Source organism: Platichthys flesus, chromosome 20 (assembly GCF_949316205.1).
Source record: "Platichthys flesus chromosome 20, fPlaFle2.1, whole genome shotgun sequence".
Lineage (NCBI taxonomy): Eukaryota > Metazoa > Chordata > Actinopteri > Pleuronectiformes > Pleuronectidae > Platichthys > Platichthys flesus.
Genome location: NC_084964.1, coordinates 18,918,711 through 18,940,075, shown reverse-complemented (window position 1 = coordinate 18,940,075; position 21,365 = coordinate 18,918,711). Strand labels below are relative to the sequence as shown.

Here is a 21,365-nt window from a genome sequence, read left to right as displayed (position 1 = left end):
AATCATGCTGCCCTCTGGTGGTTGCAAAAGACTATAAAACTGCTCCTAAAGTATTTTATTGGTTCCTAATGAAGTTTCCTCTCTAATTATTTAAGAACGTTTGTTTTATTAAAAATCACAGCTTCATTCGAATTCATCAGATTCATCAGAAATCTTCAAACAAATAAGGAACTTATCATATTCGTGCCCTGACACACGCAGACTCATCCTCGGCCGCGTCCTCACGTCACGTTGATCCACTTCTGAAACAGAAGATAACTTAAATCCTCATTGTCAGACCTGTTGAAACCAGCAGAAGAGCCGGAAGCTGCTTCACTGTTGAGCGCCATTTCTACGACAGATTATGATCATATTATTATTGAACAATTATGATAATAACAAACATATTGATATATATATGTTTAGTACCTACAGGTTTACAAAGTACTTCACAGAGATAGAAACTGAATGCATAAAGTCTATGCAATGTACAATATGTATACTTTCTGGTCACTAATGATAATAGTAACATTAAACTTTGTATAGAGCACCTTTAAAAACTCAGTTACAAGATTGTTTACAAGTTAAAATGACTGAATGTATTAAAACTTGTATGATATAGGGAAGTTTATGACTTCATAATAATTACTTTTCAGTCAATTTTAATTTTGTTGAGTACACTTCAGACAGAGGTTGACTCAATGTACTTTACACTAAAAACAAAGAACAGAAAATACAAGAAATATGAATTTATGAAATACTCGTACACTCACTAAACACACACACACAAGTAATCAGTCATTGATGAATAAACACATGATTTAAGCAAGACATATTTAATGCACATTTAATGCATTGCAATGAAAACTTGTGATGTTGTTATCATCATTATTTAATCCTAATATTATTATTGTGTTGTTATCTGTGTGTGCAGGAGGAACAGTGGGCCGAAGGAACAGTGTGCACCTGCAGGAGGTGCAGGAGGAACAGTGAGAAGGAGGTGCAGGAGGAACAGTGTGCACCTGCAGAAGGTGCAGGAGGAACAGTGTTCAGGAGGTGCAGGGGGTGCAGGAGGAACAGTGTGCACCTGCAGGAGGTGCAGGAGGAACAGACTGCAGGAGGAGCAGGAGGAACAGTGAGCACCTGCAGGAGGTGCAGGAGGAACAGTGTTCAGGAGGTGCAGGGGGTGCAGGAGGAACAGACTGCAGGAGGAGCAGGAGGAACAGTGAGCACCTGCAGGAGGTGCAGGAGGAACAGTGTTCAGGGGGTGAAAGACGAACAAACTGCAGGAGGTGCAGGAGGAACAGTGAGCACTTGCAGGAGGTGCAGGAGGAGATCCGAGGCGGCAGCAGCGGGAGCCATCCCCCGGACTGTGCGCACGGAGAGGCGGGCAGGAGCGACCAGCTGTGCGGGAGGAGGACGCGGCTCCGCGGCTGACGTGTGAAAGGTCTGATCTGCTCCTTCCTACCTGGAGCGACTCCTCCGGTTTCAGTGCGGAGCTCCACTCTGCGTCAGCAACAGCTGTCCCGCAGCCACAGAGCTGCGTCCTCACAGGCTGGACGGAGGACTCGCGTTTTGTTTCTCAAGTTTCTTGGATTCTGTGGGAATATTTGCTGGACCGTGCAAGGTAACCTCCTGATTTCAGTTTTCATGTGCGACTCCTGGTTGAAGCTTGGAAGCGGGAAAGTCTCCGGCTGCAGATTGAAGGATTTGACTCGTGAAGGAGTTTTGATGGTTTTAAGATTCGAACTAGCTCAAACTACTTTTTCTCTTGAAAGATAGAAGGTGGGACATTTTCGTTTATTTGTTGGCTCTGAAAAATAATTAGTCGTGTTGCCAAATAAATCAAATGCTGTTTTAAAAGCAGCACCTTTGTTCTAATAATAAACGTAGACCTGTAATGGAGCTTGGGTCAAATTTGGTATTGGTAGATTCATGACGTCTCAGCAGTGTTTTTGAATGTGTGCATGAGTGAGTGTGTGTTTGTGTTGTGAAGGTGATGTTATGTGACCAATATGTGTTTTTACTGCCACACTTGAACATCACGACAGGGCCATGTCCTCAACTGCCAGGTGAAGACTCCCTGGAGGCCACAGAGATGCTCTCAGACTAGTTTCCTTCCCTGAGACTGTTTCTGAAACCTGGACGAATCAGATACAGATCAGAATCAGAATCAGAATCAGAAAGTATTTATTGCCAAGTAGGTTTAAACCTACAAGGAATTTGCTCTGGTTATTGGTGCATACAATGAACATAGAAACATAAAAACACAATAAATGCAACACACATAAGAAAAGCTATTAAAAAGAAACAATATATATACTCACTATTTACTTCTTATTTACTCCCTTTTTCTAATATTTATACAAAGTAACAATTATTTAGACATAAAAATATCCAAATAAAAATATGTAAAAGATAAAAGATATAAAAAGTGAAGTAAAAAGTGAACAGTGAACAGTGTCAGATTGCAATATGAAAAGTAATGCAGTATAATATAATATAATATATAATCTGCATTAACAGCTGTATGTTCTCACCCGGTGTGAGGTGATGACTACTGGTCCGGCTCAAATTAAACCCTGCCTCAAACAGAGAGTGATAAATAAGATACTTGATAAATATTTCCAACTTGCTGACGTTTTAGCTGCGTCTCAATTCAGGGGCCGTGTTCTTCAGAGGATCTCAGCTCGTGATACTTGCTGGCACCATAACCTAGGTAGGCCGTGATCCTTCGGAGGATGTGGTCTATAGGGCCCACGAAGACTGCAAAGTGGTTTTAATGGCCTTTGAAATGTTTAATGTCTGTTGACTTGCTGGTACCATTTCCTCTTTGAAAGACCGGTCGTCACTGAAGCACAATGAATCCTGGGACTAGGCCCAGGATGAGTCCACCCACTGGAGCCATCAGGGACAGGGACACATTTGATGGAGTCTTTAAATTCCGACAACCTAGTTGCTTTGACTCATTCAGTCTACAAATGCAGCCTCTGAGGGATCCTGAGTTGAGACACAGCCTTAAATCAGGTCTGGCTTTTACTATGATACCTGAAATTGTTTCTTAAGAAGAATTATCAGGGTGAAACTAATATTCTGTAAAGCTATGCAATAGTATTTCACCCATTCTGCTGAGAAATATCTGAAATATCTGGGAATCGGAGAAAAATTATATGATATTTATATATATATATATATATATATATATATACATGCATATTATGGCTGCACATCTATATTGTCAATTTTTATTTAATTTCCTTTATTTATGTCTCTTATTGTGTTGATGATAGGCATGATATATTGCACAAAAACATTTGTAATACAATAAAAAGACATGGTATTGGATCAGTGCCTAGGTTCTCGTACTCGAACGTGTCTCAGAGGACACCTTGCAACTTTCTCTGTCCCCCATGATGCCTCCTGCCAGAGGGACAAGGTTTTATTTTTAGGCCACGTCTTTATTGCAGATGGGCAAGACGCTGTGATGCTGTGGACGCTCGCACCCAATCGTTACTCAGCTGCTGCCCAGACCAGAGTTGTGGGACAGCGTGGAGACGGATCTTCACTGTGGTCCCCGGCCCTGCAGCCTGTACGTAACCAGCTGGGCTCCTGCAGTGGAGCTCCAGCAACAGGGGCCAGTGCACATGGAGGGGGGGGGGGGGGGGGGGGGGGGTCATCGTTTCGTTGTTGTTGAAGTTCTTGGAGTGAGTTCTACTGCCTGAGACGTTGTTGACTCGAGGTGAATCTCCTCCGGGACGTGATCGCCGCTCACCTGTGTCGTCTCATGTGAGCTAAAGGTGGCATAAGATCCAGATTTATGTCTCTTTCAATGTGCACGATGTGGAATAAGACGCGTCTGTGGAGTGTGTATGTGTGTCTCGCATCACATGTTCTTGGACGCAGAAGGTGTCGGTTTTGAGTTTCTTTCACCAACTGAACCCATGTGACTGCTTGGCTGGGCCTGAGTATTTTCCACAGTATTCAAAGGTGAAATAAGGTTAAAGTTCAGCATTTTGTCCTCAAAATGTACATTTAGCAGCGTTTGACATATTTTCCACACATGGGAACAGATGTGTTATTTGTTAAACAGATGAGTGGAACGTGAGCGAGCAGATCCTCGACGGGGGTGTGTGTCTTTTATGGACTCAATCGTTGGTATGAATACGATGCTATCTCCCGCTGACCCGTCACGAGCTGCATGAAACATTCTCCACGTCACTTCCTCGTGTAATCGACTCGGATGTCTGTGCAGCGAGTGCAAAGGCCAAGCCACTCCGTTTGAGACGGAGTGAAATCTGTTTAGAAAAGCAGCAACACAATCTATCTGAGACCTCCCTGTTCTTGGTGATGCCACAAAGTTGATCTTACATTTATGGTTTACCTCAAAACAGCTCGAGTTACTTAAGAAGTGAGATTCAAGACCCCCGAAGTTTCCTCTGATCCTGGTTGAAGGGAAACATTCACTGCAGCCTTAAATCAAATTCTGGGATCATAAGTAGTGGGGATGTATGTCTCAACTATTGTGCATGTAGAGATATTGTGCAACTGTGCATACACCTGCTAGTTGTTCAATTAAAAGTCCGAGCTTGCAGCTGTGATGTCCAGCAGCAGCAGCAGGTGGAGAGGTCAGCTTTAATGTGGCTCCCTATAGGGTTTGAAATACAAGGTTAACTGGCAGGTGACAAGGTGTTGAAGCAAGCAGGGAGCGAGTGAACCACAGCATTGAGATTCGACCCCGTGAGAAAACGGGGGCGGAGGGAGGGGGGGGGGGGGCCTTGTTTGTTCTGTGGATCTGTCGTTTACAACTTGACCACATTCCGGGGGCATGTGACGGTGGAGTAATGGCCGTCACGCCACCATCTGACCCACCGGCCGTGATGCCGCAGAACCCCCCGGCATCCTTGGGGCACTGAACTTATACCAACACGTGTATACCAAAATGTTTACCAAGTGCGATCTGAAATGTGGAGAACTCGACTTCTCCGCTGTTTACGAGATGAAGGCCTCTGCAGCCGTGTGAACTCACGTTGCCCTTGTGTCAAAAAACCCTGAAGCTAGTTGGGTTTGTTTCCGGAGGTGAATATTGGCATTAGCATTCCAAGGTCGGCTTCTGTAACCAAGAGGTGTCTACATTACCCCGTCTATATCCTCAGGCAGAATGTCACAGGTCACATGGCCTCCACTGACATGCAAGATGATATATACGTTACTGTCGGGGAAGGCCTCTGAACATCCCCCCCCTCTTCCTCAGTTTGCCACCTGTCCTCGATCGAACGAGGTGGGAAGTAATGAAATAGATCTTCTCGAAAAACAATTCTGGGGCACTTAACTTAAGAGTAGATTCATACTGTGTTACTTTATACCTGACATCCGCAAAAGGGGGAAACACATCTCGATCAGTCAGATACAGTTTCACCGGTTGTGTCTCCGACCTTAGAAGACACGATACAAAACCACATCCTTCTAATCTCCGAGGGAAGTTCTCTCACCTGAAAGTCTGAACCGAGCAAGTAGGCTGCGTCTCCCCAGACTGGACTCTGATTGGTTGGTAGACGGACGTGTGTCTGTCATACTGACGAGGCTTCCTTCAACTGAGGGATTTATCATTTAGGATGTAGGTGTTTTTTTAAAGGTGGCTCAGGGATCGAAGGCGTTGAGGCCTTGCAGCTCCCAGTATGTTTTGAAATGGGATGACGAGCGGGAGAATGATTGAATGACACTGAGGTTGATATTGGTAATAAAAAAAAAAGGAAACGCTGACCAGACAGAGAGCTGGTGTCTGGAGCAGATTCGATGAGTGATGTGTGTGCGATGATAAAATACTGTGTTGTGTGAAAAAGGGATTTAGAGGCTCCAGGGTCGAATGGCAGGGCTGGTTGTAAAGTGCTGGAGGCCTGGTGGGTTTGGGGCCTGGTGGGTTTGGGGCCTCCTGTGGAGGGAAGGAGGCAAGTCGGTCAGATGAGTTGGCAGCCTGTCCTGTTTATCGGAGGGATGAGAGGCGCAGAGCAAAGGCTCAGCCAGGAAGGAATGAGCGGAGTCATCGGGCTTCTGTAACTCGATGCTCCGTCTTGACTGCCCGGAGCAGCTGGGCGGCCATCGAATCTGTGCGAGTGTGTGCGTCGCCCTCGTATGTGTGTGATTGCACGATTTTTCTCTCCTGGTGAGGAAGTTCGAGCGCGGTGTCACTGTCGGTCCTGTCCTGCTGATAGCTCAGTCGGCCTCCGTGTCTCTACACAACTCAGCAGCTCATCTTTTCATGTGCTGTTACCAGGGTGTGTGTGTGTGTGTGTGTGTGTGTGTATTTGTGTGTTTAATTAATTCTCTGATTAATTCAACTGATGAGTTAGTTTTCATTGATCTGTGTTTGTTCTGTTTTTGTTCTTCAACTTTTAAAAGCATAAAACCTAAAATCATTCAAATGACATATTAATACTTTTGCTATGTGGTAAATACACCCTGTTTTTTATATTGGGAAATCCGTCCTATTTAGAAACTACTTTACTGCAATATTTGCTTGCGTGACAGCAGAGGTCTAACCTCAGCTGCTCCTGACGAAACCAAGTGATGTTGACTGGTTGCTAAACACATCAAAGCATGTAAGCAAACGCCACTTGGACCAGACGTGGAGTGTCTGCTAAGCTAATAAGTAATCTGATGTACACCAGCAATGCCGTGGTCTCTTTAGAACGGTGGGAAAGTCCAGGCCCTCGTCCTGAGTGCCGTCTCTTCATTTTGTTACCTTGGTGTCTGTTAAGAGATGTGGGGCACAGGGTGGAGGGCAGGAACCAGGGGGTAAGGGTTCGGGGGGGTCTTGGTGAGGCTGAGGGGTTTGGATACGGATCAAGGCAAACTATGATCATCACCAACACTTGGGACATGCTGGGGCTGGTCAATAAACAGTCCTCAAAATGAGTGGCTGTGGGTCTGTACTTGTTTTCCTATGTTCCCACAAAGGTTTGAATAACTGAAAGGTGTCATTAGTAAGTGAAGAAGATCTGAAACGTCTACGGGTAACACAAGCAGTTCCAGCTGCCAACGGACACTTGTTCAACCTCTGAACATGGAGGACTGAGAATCTTCACATGGTTTCTGTCATTTTAAGAAATAGGTGACTGAAATTTAGGCACTACCGCCCATTACAAAGATAAAATTAGATTTAGTCAAAATCAGGGAATGCCGGACGATAAAAGTTGTATCATCACGTCAGACAAATAAAGATTGTGAAGAGCTGTTGTCCATTTCTGCCAGAATTAAGGATTGTGTCATAGTTCCGTGATGGTGAACTCAGTCTGTGTTTCAGTGATGTGGTCTGCTGACACATTATATATCCTCTGCTTACCGACTGTCCTCCCTCCAGCTTCTTCTAGGGAGACCCTGGTGAGGCGGTATCCCTTCGCGATGCGAAGATGGCGCCCGTCTTCCCTCCCCGAGGCACCGCTGCGTTCCGCCCCTTCACCCAGGAGTCACTGGCGGAGATCGAGAGGGTCAAGGAGGAGAGAAAAAAGGCTGCCGAAGTAGCGGGCCATGAGGATGAGACGACAGACGCTCCGAACGCTGACCTGGAGGCGGGGAAGAGCCTGCCCATGATCTACGGAGACCCTCCACCGGAGATGCTCAACACGCCTCTGGAGGACCTGGACCCCTTCTACAAAGGACAGAACGTCAGATCATCTGGGTTCACTTAGTATTTACTTAGACTCCATGTCCTCACATTAAATTACCACAGGATGTGTTACATTTTCTATTTCTGCTGTTTCAACTGCATTCAGTATCCCTTAGACATTGTATACTGTTTCATGTCAGGAACGCATGTGTCTCAGCTCAGTGTATTTACTTCAGTATTGTCGTCACTGTTTATTTAATCAACTCGTATCTGGGACTCCTCACACTCACACTGATCATCTTTGTGTGTTCCAGACATTCGTTGTGATCACCAGAGGAAACACAATCTTCAGGTTCAACGCGGAGCCGGCTTGCTACGTTCTGAGCCCCTTTAGTTTGCTGAGGAGAGGAAGCATCAAAGTTCTTATACATTCATATCCTTTGAGCTGTTGTTGCCCGAGTCTATGTAAAAAAAAAGAAACACTTAATGTCAATACTTTTCCTTAATACTGAAATTAAATTATTTAGCTTGTTCATCATGATTACGATTCTGGCGAATTGTGTATTCATGACGATGAGCAACCCACCAGCATGGAGTAAAACCGTGGAGTGAGTACTCAGAATTAATTCCCTGGTCATATTTAATCCTCCTGTCCCTCGTTCTCACGCCGCATCGTTTCTGTCTAGATATGTTTTCACTGGTATTTACACCGTCGAGGCAACAATCAAAGTGTTGTCCAGAGGTTTCTGTGTTGGGTCTTTTACATTCCTTCGAGATCCATGGAATTGGCTGGATTTCATGGTGATCAGCATGGCGTAAGTATCTGAGGACACTAGTTCCGAAAAGTTGTGTAGATGTATCTGTGTGTGTGCGTCTCTTCTGGCTGTGGGTTTCATGAACTGCTTTATTTGTTCCCACAGATACGTCACTGAGTTCGTGGACCTTGGCAATGTGTCGGCCCTCAGGACGTTTCGTGTTCTTCGAGCCCTTAAAACAATTACTGTGATTCCTGGTATTTCTAATATTTCATATAAAACTTGTTGCAAGTTGTATGTTTGTGTCAGAGTATGTCATGATCCCAGATGAGTGGTAGTGTAACTGCACTCCTGTTTGCCCCATGCACTCATATGATGATGTAATCTGTCAGGTTTGAAAACCATCGTGGCCGCTCTGATCCAGTCGGTGAAGAAAATGGTGGACGTCATGATTCTGACGGTGTTTGCTCTGGCCGTGTTCGCCCTCATCGGCCTTCAGCTCTTCATGGGAAACCTGAAACACAAATGTGTGCGATGGCCGATCGAAACGTTTAACAGCACGGCAACATTCGGTGACACGCTGTCGCACAACGACACCACGGGCGGGAATCAGACGACGTTCTCCAACAGTACCTTTGATTTTATGGAATATATTCAAAACTCCGGTAAGTAGTGTGTCTCTTATATTTGCTTTAAGGCTGCGTCCACACTGGAGTACAACTCATTGCTTCTTTTCTCGTTTCATTGTAGATAATCACTATTTTGTGGAAGGAAGCCTCGATGCTCTACTCTGTGGGAACAGCTCTGATGCTGGGTATGTAACATCTCACTGGTCGGTCTGGTCGCAGCTGTTTATGTCAGATTTTGGGCAAAGCCTTCTTCCCTGTTGACAGATTGTGCCCCGAAGGATTCACCTGCATGAAGGCCGGGAGGAACCCCAACTATGGCTACACCAGCTTTGACTCGTTTGGCTGGGCCTTCCTCGCCCTCTTCAGACTCATGACTCAGGACTACTGGGAGAACCTTTTCCAGCTGGTTGGCACTTCTTTCTTTTCTTGCAAACAGACAACTTCAAAGTAAAAAATCGGAAAGAGAAACCTGTCCTTAGTTCTCGCAGCTTCTGTTTTGCTTCAAACACAGATCCTGCGGGCGGCTGGTAAGACATACATGCTGTTCTTTGTGGTGATTATCTTCCTGGGATCCTTCTATCTCATCAACCTCATCCTGGCCGTGGTGGCCATGGCTTACGACGAGCAGAATCAGGCAACCCAGCGAGAGGCCATAGAGAAAGAGGAGGAGTTCCAGCGGCTACTGGAGCAACTCAGGAATCAAGACCTGGTAACTGACTCACGTAATAAGGCTGTTAAGTGACAGCAGGAATTAAGGGCATTTTGTTTTGGTCCTTAGCACGGATTTATTATGAATACCTATTAGGTGTTATAAAATTGTCAACATATAAATCAGTTTGTGGTAAAACTGAACCTTCGACCCGACAGCCTCTGAATCTTGGGAGCCGAGCCACTTTAACCAGTAAGAAGTCGATGAGTCATCGCACGTCGTCTCAGTTGGGGGACGATGAACTGAGTCTCGAACGTGACGACATCGTCAAGGATTGCAACGGGAGAGTTATCCCCCACATACTCGTCAGAGCACCCACCATGGTTAAGGTTAGTCGGGGCTAGGGAGATTTCTACGGGAGCTTGCAACTAACTTCATTCAATTTATTTTAATTATCACTTCCCTTCACAGCCTGCTGCAGATTACGAACTCGAGGAAAGGTCACTGAGCTCCGTGCCCAGCATGCTCCATCTGGACGGACCCGGCCTGACACAGAGGAGGGCGAGCGCTATGACGGTGCTCACTGCAGCTGCCATGGAAGGTACCGTGTAATTAAAAAAAATCCACCAGCACTCGCTTATTAATATATTTGCTTATACTAACACAAGTAGATGACACAACACCACAAGGCCTATTTCAGGATCCTGTTTGTGTTCAACGCAGCGGGGGGAATATGTTTAGAGGTGCCAAGTGCCTTCAGGGAATGAAGAAATACACAAGGCTTAGCTGTAGGTTCTGTAACACGAGCGCAAATGGCATAGATTATCCAGCAGTTGTTAAGGCTAATACAGTAGCATTGTCCAGTCGGGCTAATCACATTGTATGCAGTAGAAATCCCTGTTAAGCTCGGGCTATTTCAGCTCAACTCCGACCTGGCACAGTGAGAATTTAAATGTCCCTCGGCATAGCATTCTGTGAGCTGTGTCCTCATCATCACTTAAAGATAACCCATGAAACCGCCGATAGACTGCATCATTCTTTGTCTTCCCTGTCCTTGTCTAGAGTTGGAGGATGCCCAGAGGCCGTGCCCACCCGGCTGGTACAAGTTTGCTGACAAGTTCCTGAAGTGGGACTGCTCCCCTTCCTGGGTGGTCTTTAAAAACTGGATGTACTTTGTGGTGATGGACCCTTTCGTGGACTTGACCATCACCATCTGCATCGTGCTCAACACCCTCTTCATGGCCATGGAGCACTACCCCATGTCTCCAGAGTTTGAATACATGCTCTTAGTGGGGAATCTGGTGAATATCTGCAGCTTTGGAACATCATCACGCAACTTTCTTCTTTACCATAGAATTGGTACCAATGTTTTTTTTTGTCTTCAGGTTTTCACAGGGATCTTTACAGCGGAGATGGTCTTCAAGCTCGTTGCAATGGCTCCATACTATTACTTCCAAGTTGGCTGGAACATCTTCGACAGCATCATTGTCTCACTCAGTCTCGTGGAGTTGGGGCTGGCGAATGTCCAGGGCCTCTCTGTCCTCAGGTCCTTCCGTCTGGTGAGAAACACCGACTTGTGTCATTTGCATCCATTCACCTCAGCGATATTACTTCCTGTTATTCACTGTCTCTGTTTGTGTGTGTCCTGTGTTGGAGATAGCTGCGTGTCTTCAAACTGGCCAAATCCTGGCCAACGCTCAACATGCTGATCAAGATCATCGGTAACTCGGTGGGCGCTTTAGGAAACCTGACTCTGGTGCTGGCCATCATTGTCTTCATCTTCGCCGTGGTGGGCATGCAGCTCTTTGGGAAGAACTACAAGGACTGCGTGTGCAAGATCTCCTTGGATTGCGAGCTGCCACGCTGGCACATGCACGACTTCTTCCACTCGTTCCTCATCGTGTTCCGCATCCTGTGCGGGGAGTGGATCGAGACCATGTGGGACTGCATGGAGGTGGCAGGAGCTGGGATGTGTTTGGTTGTCTTCATGATGGTCATGGTCATCGGAAATCTTGTGGTAGGTGCGACAGTTATTCAGTTTCTACACACATTGGAAAAGTATATAAAGATGGACAACATGACAGGTCCTCCAAAGGACAGGTTCTCCATATCTCGTCCATGTAAATGGACCAAACTAAAAGATAAAAAGTATGCGTCAAACAAGATTTTTCTCAAATATATGTTTCATTTTAATTAGTTATTTGATTATATAAAACGCAATGGGGTCCTGAATAACATTTGAGACTGACTCCTGATTGGTCCACGGCTTGTATTGAATGGAACCTTGCCACCACGTCTCCATCCCTTGCTACTGTGCAGGCTCCAAATGTGCAAAAGTCAGCGTTCATATTCTATCTGCTCACAAAGCACTCACACCCATGTTCCACCTCAATACTGACATGTTGTCCAGCTGCTGCTACTGTGAAGCTGTAAAGCTGAGAAGCTGTTTTTTAAAATCTTTCTAAATCTTACAATGATCTTACTATAATGCCAGGAGAGTGTGTGTGTGTGTGTGTGTGGGGGGGGGGGGGGATGCCAAGGACAGGCAGACACGGCTGGGGGACAGGGCATAGCAACATGTCTGGTATTTGTTGTGGGGCTACAACTCTACTAGAATCTGTGAACAGAGCTAATATTTATACTCTGTGACTGGGGGAATCTGTATGAAGAAGAGGCAGCAGAGATTAGGATGCTCGGTGAAGAAGAGTGTCTGGTGCAGGAACATACTTTCCACAGTCCCTGACATTTTGTCTTGGCCTCACGGATCACGGATGATCAGCTCTCACACTTCATTTCGGCATCACATTTTACCACCGGAGCCAAAACCATTTCCTCTCAGGGTATTCATAGAGATGAAACGGAAATGGCTCATTGTCAAGTGCTGACAAAGGTATTCAGCCGGCTGCATGGTGCCAATATCGTCACGGCTTTTCTGTGTCTCACACTCAACCCCCCCCAAGATGTCACTGTGACATCTTGCACATACAGTAAATGCATACTGACATGAAGCCAGATAATTCACTTAACACACTTCATGGAAGAGGAGGAGGGTAGGGGGGGGGGGGGGGGTTCTATTTAAGTCAAATGACTCGAGCCATCAAACAGTGGTTTTGACCTTGAGTATGTGCTAAGATCCGGCTCAAGTAAGCATGCTGCCGCCGGGGGAACAAACACAGACAGCTGAGCGAGCAGAGCTCCGGTGGCGGTGGGGATGGGGGTGTTAAGGGAAAAGTCATCTGATCCCAGATTGAGCTGTAATTGATGAAGAGGTGATCGGGTCGGGCCATCAGCACCACAACATGTGGAGCAGAGTGGATTCGACTTGCATGTGTCGGGGACATGAGGAGCATTTTGTGCTGATTATATATTTTTTCTCTTGAGCTCATTTATATTTTTTTAACATAACCTCTCTGATCACTTCCTGTTCTTTGAAATAATACTTTTTTTAAATTAAATTATAGTTGAGATGATTAGGATAAAGAAGTATAAATGACGAGTTCTTCCTCAAACTTTAAAATGAACATTTAGCTAAATAATTTGTACTTTTCTTTGACAAACTTCTGATAGTACCACGAAAAAAGTCATACAAATGTTAAAAAATGTTTGCCCATCACCAGACTATAAACTTCCACAAAGGGAACTGGGCTGTAGTTTAAGATTTAGTTTAAATTTATGAGAGTTCCCTTTGCACTTCTCTCGAATGCGTATTTCTCAAAATGTCAGATTAAGTTCAAACTTCAGTTCAAACTCTCCACACCTCCGGATCTCTGCTGTGATATTTCTGGCTCAGTGTCAACAATATCTTGTTCATCGTGAATGCTGAAAAGCTTTTTACCTCCACTGGCGGCCTCTTGTGTTCATCAGCTCATCCTTTTCCCCCCTCAGCCGTCTTTACTGATTCATGGCCAGAGCTCTGCAATGAAAGAGATCGGCTTTTGTAACCATGATCTCCCGCTAAACCTGGGAAATAGGAACCGAGAAACTGACCAACAGGTTCGAGAAACTAAAGATAGCTGCGTCTGCAACTCGAGGCAGACAACAAAATATTTACTGATGCTTCATCACAGCACCAACGAGCGTTCCGCACTACTGTGTTTAGTTCAGCGTTGTCGACACACTTCGACCCAGTGACGACAAATGTGGGGATAATATGACACTATCATGTTCGCACCCTCTTAACCTGAGACAAATAGTAATGAAAGCCATTTTCTCATTCACTAAATTCTGCATAAACAAAAAGCAAATCAGACGTACATTATTGTGCGTTATTTCGTGCACCTCTTCACTCCTTGTGGTTCTGTCCTCAGGTGCTGAACCTCTTCCTGGCCTTGCTCCTCAGCTCGTTCAGCGGGGACAACCTCTCAGCGGGAGACGAGGACGGGGAGATGAACAACCTCCAGATCGCCATCGGCAGGATCACGCGAGGTATCGACTGGTTCAAAGCGTTCGTCGTGCGAATCGTTCAGGAGAATCTCAACAGAAAACCCAGGGGCCCCGAGGAGGCTCCGACGGATGGCTCGGACCCCAAAATGGAAGGAATCGAAATGAACCACTTAGACACCTGTCAGGATTTCAAAATGGCCGACGGGATATCTAACTGTCTGGTTGAAGGCCGGCCTTCTGGAGTTCTCATGGACGGAGAGCTCAGTCTCATTGTGCCAATCGCCCAGGGAGAGTCGGACTTTGAAAACCTGGGCGAGGAAGATGATGAAGATGATGAAGACGACGATGACGACGATGATGATGACGCTATTGACTCAGAGATGTTAGATGAAGAGAGCAACCAGAACACAGTAAGATAACATCTATGTTTCTGTATGTCGGCCTCCATCAATCTATCCAGCTAACTAGCTTGATATCTGTCTTTCTATCTAGCCATCTGTCTGTTTTTATCTATCTATCTATCTATCTATCTATCTATCTATCTATCTATCTATCTATCTATCTATCTATCTATCTATCTATCTATCCATCTATCCATCCATCCATCCATCCATCCATCCATCCATCCATCCATCCATCCATCCATCCATCCATCCATCCATCCATCTATCTATCTATCTATCTATCTGACCTGTGTCTTCGTTGCACCGATGGTTTGTAACATGGCCATTTTGGTCTGTTCCAGGAAAACTCAGAAGATGAAGTCACTATGTCAAGAAATGTCAAAGTGAGTAACTCTGCGGACATCAACAAACACTTAACACTGTTCAAAAATTGATCCAGTACTACAGGTTGACTCATGTGCAGATGATTGCTCTACATGGGTTCTGCTCAAAATAACAATGGCCGCGGGGAGAATCGTGAATTAGTTTCACCTTTTTGTTAATCAACTGCTTTTGTGATTCTTGTCCAGCTGATGGGTGCTCTGTGTGACGGGGATTCTTCGATATGCAGCACAGTGGACTACCAACCACCTGAGCCTGAACCAGAAGAGGTGGAAGAGGAGGAGCCGGAAGCAGTGGAGCCGGAGGCCTGCTTCACCGACGGTATAGACACCCTGTAGACCAACTCGGACGACTAGGCTTTGTATTCATTGTACCAGGGTTCATGCTCCTGAAATCTAAGACTACCTACCCTCCCTCCCCAGAATGTGTGAGTCGCTGGCCATTTCTGACTGTGGACATCACCCAAGGTAGAGGCAAGAAGTGGTGGAACCTCCGCAAGGCTTGTTTCACTATTGTGGAGCACGACTGGTTTGAGACCTTCATCATCTTCATGATCTTGCTCAGCAGCGGGGCTCTGGTTAGTGGCTGTCATCAGTGCAACAGATTTAGAAGTGCAGACTGTTTTATAATCGGGTCCGAAAATACTGTTATGCTGTCGGGACGTGTGTCGAGGTATTGAATGTCCTCTTTTGGCAGGCCTTTGAAGACATATACATAGAAAGACGCCGAACCATCAAAATTATTCTGGAGTATGCTGACAAAGTTTTCACCTACGTCTTTGTCATCGAGATGGTCCTTAAATGGGTCGCGTACGGCTTCAAGACCTACTTCACCAACGCCTGGTGCTGGCTGGACTTCTTCATTGTATTTGTAAGTTTTGATGTCTTCTTGTCCACAGCACATGCATACAGACACGGTTTACACCAGATAACGTTGTTGGTAACACTTGAATAGGAAATGTTTTGATTCTGCCCCAGATTTCCCTGATTAGTTTAGTTGCCAACTGGATGGGCTACTCTGACCTCGGACCAATCAAATCCCTCAGAACCCTCAGGGCGCTGAGGCCTCTCCGAGCATTGTCCAGATTTGAAGGGATGAGGGTGAGTTATGAGTAATGTGCATTGCTAACAACACCCCCATTTACACCTGCCTTTAAAATGCATTCTTGGTGATTGGGTTGCAATCGGAGAGAGCTCGACCACATGAGGGTTCAGGTGTAAACTCACTCGAGATGCTTTGAGGACAGATTGTGATCCATTAGCCGAACCAGTTCAGCAGGTTGTTCGGGGACACATTGTGCCACGTTGAACACAAATGCAAATGTGTTGTTAATCCATATAAATTACATTGTAGGCAGAAATACGTGATTATTTGCTCCCAAGTAGCGATGTAGCATCTAGGCAGCTAGCGTTATATTCAAGATACTCGTGAATAGAGTGAAGAAGAGATCGATCAAATAATGCAACAAGTGTTTTAGTAAATGATGACCAAACATTTAATGCCACGTGTAAATCGACTCATTGATTTCGAGAGTCGAATGTATTGACCAGCTTTTCCTTGTTATGTTTGTTGAACACATGCTTACACCACGGCTGCTTTCACAGAGCTGACTGAGGTAAGAGGCTCTGACTGACATGCCAGTGACTCATACCAAGTTAGTTGTTCAGTCGTCCAATCACCATACATCAGGAAACAGTTGTGTATACATGTCACTTCTAACAGAGTCCTCTCTCTCGGGCAGGTGGTGGTGAACGCTCTCGTCGGGGCGATTCCCTCCATCTTCAACGTGCTCCTGGTGTGTCTGATCTTCTGGCTCATCTTCAGCATCATGGGAGTGAACCTGTTCGCTGGCAAGTTCTACCACTGCATCAACACCACCACGGAGGAGCTCTTCCCCATCACTGAGGTCAACAACATGAGCGACTGCATGGCCGTCGAGGAGGCCACGCAGGAGGCGCGCTGGGTCAACGTCAAAGTCAACTACGACAACGTGGGGCAAGGCTACCTGTCGCTGCTTCAAGTGGTGGGGCGGCGCTGTTGAGTTATGAAGCTTATGGTTGAGGTTTATGGTGAAAAAGAAAATGTAGATGTTGATCTTTGCGTTTTCAGGCAACGTTCAAAGGTTGGATGGACATCATGTACGCTGCTGTGGACTCAAGAGAGGTGATTATTACCAGAAATGAAACGTAAAGTGTTTGTTTTTGAAGTGTTACAATATGATGCAATATTTATTATCAGACAATCTATCCTTGGTTCTAAACATCAGTCTCTCATTTGCCTCGGATGTGGAATCGTTTTTATACATTCTTATTTTTTTTCAATGTTTGAAAACAAAGATTAAATTGATGTATTAATGATTTGGAACTATAACCTTTTCAAAGTCCCTATTTTCAAGGACTGTATGTATTTATATTATATGATATTTTATTTACTATAATTCTAAAACGAAAGCTGCTTTTCCCTTCAGTATATATTTCCCCTTCCCCACTTTTAACGCCATCCTGCTCTTTAACTTAATTAAATATATATGTAATATATACTGTACGTGACAGATGGTGATAGTAAAGTGACTCTGGACCAACCAGTGACCTTCCTGACCTGTATCACATTTCAGTTTCTCCCTGCTCTGTCTCACAGTCGTCTTTTATGCTTGATCTACTTATATAAAAAGATTACCAGAGAAAAAATAGCTTCTTCTTATAATGTTTTAAATTATTTAAAATGTTTTGTTCCTTCCAGGTGGAAGAGCAACCGTCTTATGAGATCAACCTCTACATGTACATCTACTTTGTCATCTTCATCATCTTCGGCGCCTTCTTCACTCTCAATCTCTTCATCGGCGTCATTATTGACAATTTCAACCAACAAAAGAAAAAGATAAGTGTCACACTTTGAACAAGAATCAGTCTAAAGTAGAAGGGATGCTTTTTCATGAAAAAGGCACACAAGCCTTGTCGCTGAATTAATATTCTTATGTTGTGTCTGCACTTTGGAGATAAAGACATATTTCTGACTGAGGAACAGAAGAAATACTACGAAGCCATGAAGAAACTCGGGTCAAAGAAGCCACAGAAGCCGATTCCACGTCCGACAGTACGTCACTCATTTATAACTGATTATGTCAGTCAGGGATTATTGATTTTGATTATCAAGTAGTTTAATAAAGGTACAAATGATCTTTCGCATGGTTTGATGTTGTCGACAAATCGGTCTGCATGGCAGCATGATGTCATCCATGACCCCCGTGCTGACCAACAGGTCAAATGACCCCAGCGGGTTTGTGTTTCCCACGGCCTCACCCTGCTCTCCCTCTGACCCTGCAGAACCCAATCCAGGGCGTGGTGTTTGACCTCATCACTCAGCAGTTCTTTGACATCTTCATCATGGTGCTCATCTGCCTCAACATGGTCAGCATGATGGTGGAGACGGACAACCAGAGCCCAGAGATGGAGGATTTCCTCTTTAAAGTGAACCTGGCGTTCATCAGCGTCTTCACCGGGGAGTGTGTGTTGAAGCTCTTCGCCCTGCGACAGTACTTCTTCACCAACGGGTGGAACGTCTTTGACTTTGTTGTGGTCATCTTGTCGATAGCTGGTGGGTACCTTGTGCGTTAGGAGCACAGATTTGGAATACAGAAAAGTAGAATATCGTGAAAAAGTTCAATATTTTTGGTCAGTTATTAAAGAAAGTAAAAAATGTATATATCTTAGACTCCTTAGATGTTTTCTCTGATTGTCGTCTGTCTGGTTTGGTTTCAGGCACGATGCTCTCTGACCTCATTGAGAAGTACTTTGTGTCGCCCACTCTGTTCAGAGTGATCAGACTTGCCAGAATAGGCAGGATTCTGCGTCTTATTAAAGGCGCCAAGGGCATCCGGACGCTTCTCTTCGCTCTGATGATGTCACTTCCTGCCCTCTTCAATATTGGTCTCCTACTCTTCCTCATCATGTTCATATTCTCCATATTTGGCATGTCAAACTTTGCCTATGTCAAGAAGGGGGCTGGGATCGATGACATTTTTAACTTTGAGACGTTTGGCGGCAGCATCATCTGCCTGTTTGAGATCACCACGTCGGCGGGCTGGGACGGGCTTCTGCTCCCGATGCTGAACAGCAACTTTCCGGACTGTGATCCAAACTTTGAGAACCCGGGAACTGACGTTCTGGGGAACTGTGGCAACCCGGGCATGGCCATGATCTTCTTCTGCAGCTACATAGTCGTCACATTCTTGGTGGTGGTCAACATGTACATCGCCATCATCTTGGAGAACTTCAACGTGGCGCAGGAGGAGAGCGGTGACGCGCTCTGCGAGGAGGACTTCGACATGTTCAACGAGACGTGGGAGAAGTTCGACTTGGACGGGACTCAGTTCATCGAGTACAGCAGGCTCTTCGATTTCTGTGACGCCTTGCAGGAGCCGCTCAGGGTGGCCAAGCCCAACCGGCTCCGCCTGATCGAGATGGACATGCCGCTGGTCATCGGGGACAGGATCCACTGCCTGGATGTCTTGCTGGCCGTCACAAAGATAGTCCTGGGAGACACGGTGGAGATGGCGGCAATGAAGGAGAGCATAGAGGCGAAATTCATCCTGAACAACCCCACATCCGACTCCTTTGCACCGATTACCACAACGATGCGCCACAAGGAGGAGCACATGGCTGCTGTGGTCATTCAGAGGGCTTACCGCACCCACCTGCTGAAACGCTGCATACGCCACGCCGCTTTCATGCACCGCTCCAAGAGGTCGGGCAAAAAGGATGGAGGTGATGATCCGCCAGAAAGGGAGGGGCTGCTCGCACGGAAGCTGGGAGTGCTCTATGGGAGCAAAGCAGAGCTGGCGGAGGAGATGGAGCAGGCTGCTCTGGAAACTCTGGCAAACCAAGAGCCTCCCAATCCTGAGACAGTGTCCCAGCACACAGGGGCCCAGTGTGGCCCTGAACCCCCCGAGCCACATGTCATGGTCGTACTTGTAGAAATTACTAATGAGGTTTTACTACATTCTGCCCCCGACCGACAGCTCCTCCCTGTAGACGCCAACCTGAGAGAGTCCATCGTATAACAAGCACTGTTGTCTTTTTATATTTAACCTATAATGATGCAAATTTTCTACGTTAGATGAAGCGCTGACACGGAGCCACGGAATGTTTTAAACTTTGTTTTTCACCATTTAAATTCATGGTTTTCTCTAAAAAAATAATAATGTATTTGATTTGGATCTGAACCAAATTGCAAACACAATTTATTTTAAATCAAGATCCATTAATTATTCTCTGACAAAACAATGAAATGGATCTGCACCAAAACGTAATGATTTCTTCCTGCGTCAACACTGAGCACATCTGGATCAGATCGGTCCCAGTCCACCAGCGAATCCTTGATTTCTGAATTATCACTGTTAACATTAATACGAGCCGGCTAATGCTCTTAACATGTGTCCCCCCGACTGGCTCGCTCAGGAGGCCCAGTTTGTATTGCACTATTTTTACCCCTTCCAGGTCAAGTAAGCGCAGTTGACTCAGTGAGACTGAGAGACCTTCCTGTTGCCTCAGATGATTTCATCACTGCTTTATGCATGTCTTATAAAACTGTTTAGTTTTTCTGTGACTGTCGGATATTGATTGAAAGAAAGAGTAAAAAACAACCTCTGTGACGTTTGACTGCCGGACACAACCACTAACCTCCGTTTCTGTCTATTAAACAAGAATAATTCTAGTGATGACATATAAGTCCTTTGGTAAATTGCTGTTCGTGTTCAATGGAAGTTTTGCCTCAGGTTATACCAAGTGTGGACTCTCGTCTTTTGGCTCCATCTTAATTGAATTTCTCAAGTGCAGCCCCACAGGAGTTTAAAAGTTCCTGTAGAAACTATTTTGTTTATGAACTGTGGATCTCATCATCCTGTCCTCACATAGAAAGGTTGCTTCACTTGCTGTTTCGTAAGTCTTAACTGAATTGAATATGTCTTACTCTGAATATAAATAACATAAGCACTTTTTCTAGTTTTCTTTTTTTTTTACACTAGACTGTAGAAGACGGCCTCTTCTCTCGTCCGTGTGTTCATCACTGTTTTAACATCAAACCCCTGGAGGAAGACAGAAAAATCGAACGTGTCCTCTGTGAGGGGTCTCTTTGTCTCTTTGTCTTATCCTGCGGGCGCAGTCATATTCACAAGGTGGTGTCCTCCTTTTGTTTACATTTCTAATGGAGGGGAAGTCATTACTGCTCCACCCACAGTCAGTGTTGCTTGTATATACACTCTGTTCCTCTGTATTGTTTATTTATATCATTTTGTTATTGTAAAAAGTTGTAACAATGTTGTTAGAATAAAGTTCTGTTAGGGAAATGTAAGAGCTTATCAAACCGGTGTTGTTTGTGGAGCTACACTGGTAATGTGACGCCCCCTGGTGGCCATTACCACAAACACGCTGCACTGCAGACATGAAATTTGGGAATGGGAAAAAATTAAACACAATAAGATCAGAAAACACGACAGCAACAGAGAAAACAACACAGCAGGAGCGCAGGAGGTCTGAGTGCAAGCGAGCACACAGTTTGAGCACAAGCAGCAGCCACCTGAGTGCA

The 21,365-nt window shown here is 45.3% G+C and overlaps 1 protein-coding gene across 5 annotated transcripts; it reads left to right on the top strand.

Annotated features, from left to right (window-relative positions):
• The first annotated feature begins 1,456 nt into the window (after window positions 1-1,456).
• Window positions 1,457-21,131, top strand: scn4aa (sodium channel, voltage-gated, type IV, alpha, a). Of its 5 annotated transcripts, XM_062378390.1 has the most exons (27): window positions 1,457-1,606; window positions 7,337-7,640; window positions 7,897-8,015; window positions 8,113-8,190; window positions 8,269-8,397; window positions 8,503-8,594; window positions 8,730-9,002; window positions 9,088-9,151; window positions 9,231-9,372; window positions 9,478-9,675; window positions 9,834-10,004; window positions 10,087-10,216; window positions 10,678-10,916; window positions 11,001-11,174; window positions 11,276-11,632; window positions 13,923-14,408; window positions 14,744-14,785; window positions 14,972-15,104; window positions 15,206-15,360; window positions 15,480-15,653; window positions 15,761-15,883; window positions 16,525-16,806; window positions 16,893-16,946; window positions 17,523-17,660; window positions 17,772-17,876; window positions 18,107-18,377; window positions 18,542-21,131. In XM_062378390.1, exons 2-27 carry the CDS (start codon window positions 7,386-7,388, stop codon window positions 19,840-19,842), a joined length of 5,685 nt encoding a protein of 1,894 aa, XP_062234374.1. In that variant the 5' UTR covers window positions 1,457-1,606; window positions 7,337-7,385; the 3' UTR covers window positions 19,843-21,131. The 5 variants fall into 5 exon arrangements, with proteins under 5 accessions (XP_062234374.1, XP_062234372.1, XP_062234370.1 ...); XM_062378386.1 differs by lacking the exons at window positions 1,457-1,606; window positions 7,337-7,640; window positions 7,897-8,015 and having other exon boundaries at window positions 8,107-8,190; XM_062378388.1 differs by lacking the exons at window positions 1,457-1,606; window positions 7,337-7,640; window positions 7,897-8,015 and having other exon boundaries at window positions 8,088-8,397.
• Window positions 21,132-21,365: the final 234 nt, after the last annotated feature.

Excerpts from the sequence above, each read along its gene's own strand:
- scn4aa (XM_062378390.1), top strand. The coding sequence starts at position 7,386 with ATGGCGCCCGTCTTCCCTCCCCGAGGCACCGCTGCGTTCCGCCCCTTC. Across the intron at positions 8,398-8,502 it reads TTCATGGTGATCAGCATGGC|ATACGTCACTGAGTTCGTGG; the intron begins GTAAGTATCTGA and ends TTGTTCCCACAG. Across the intron at positions 15,361-15,479 it reads TGCTCAGCAGCGGGGCTCTG|GCCTTTGAAGACATATACAT; the intron begins GTTAGTGGCTGT and ends CTCTTTTGGCAG.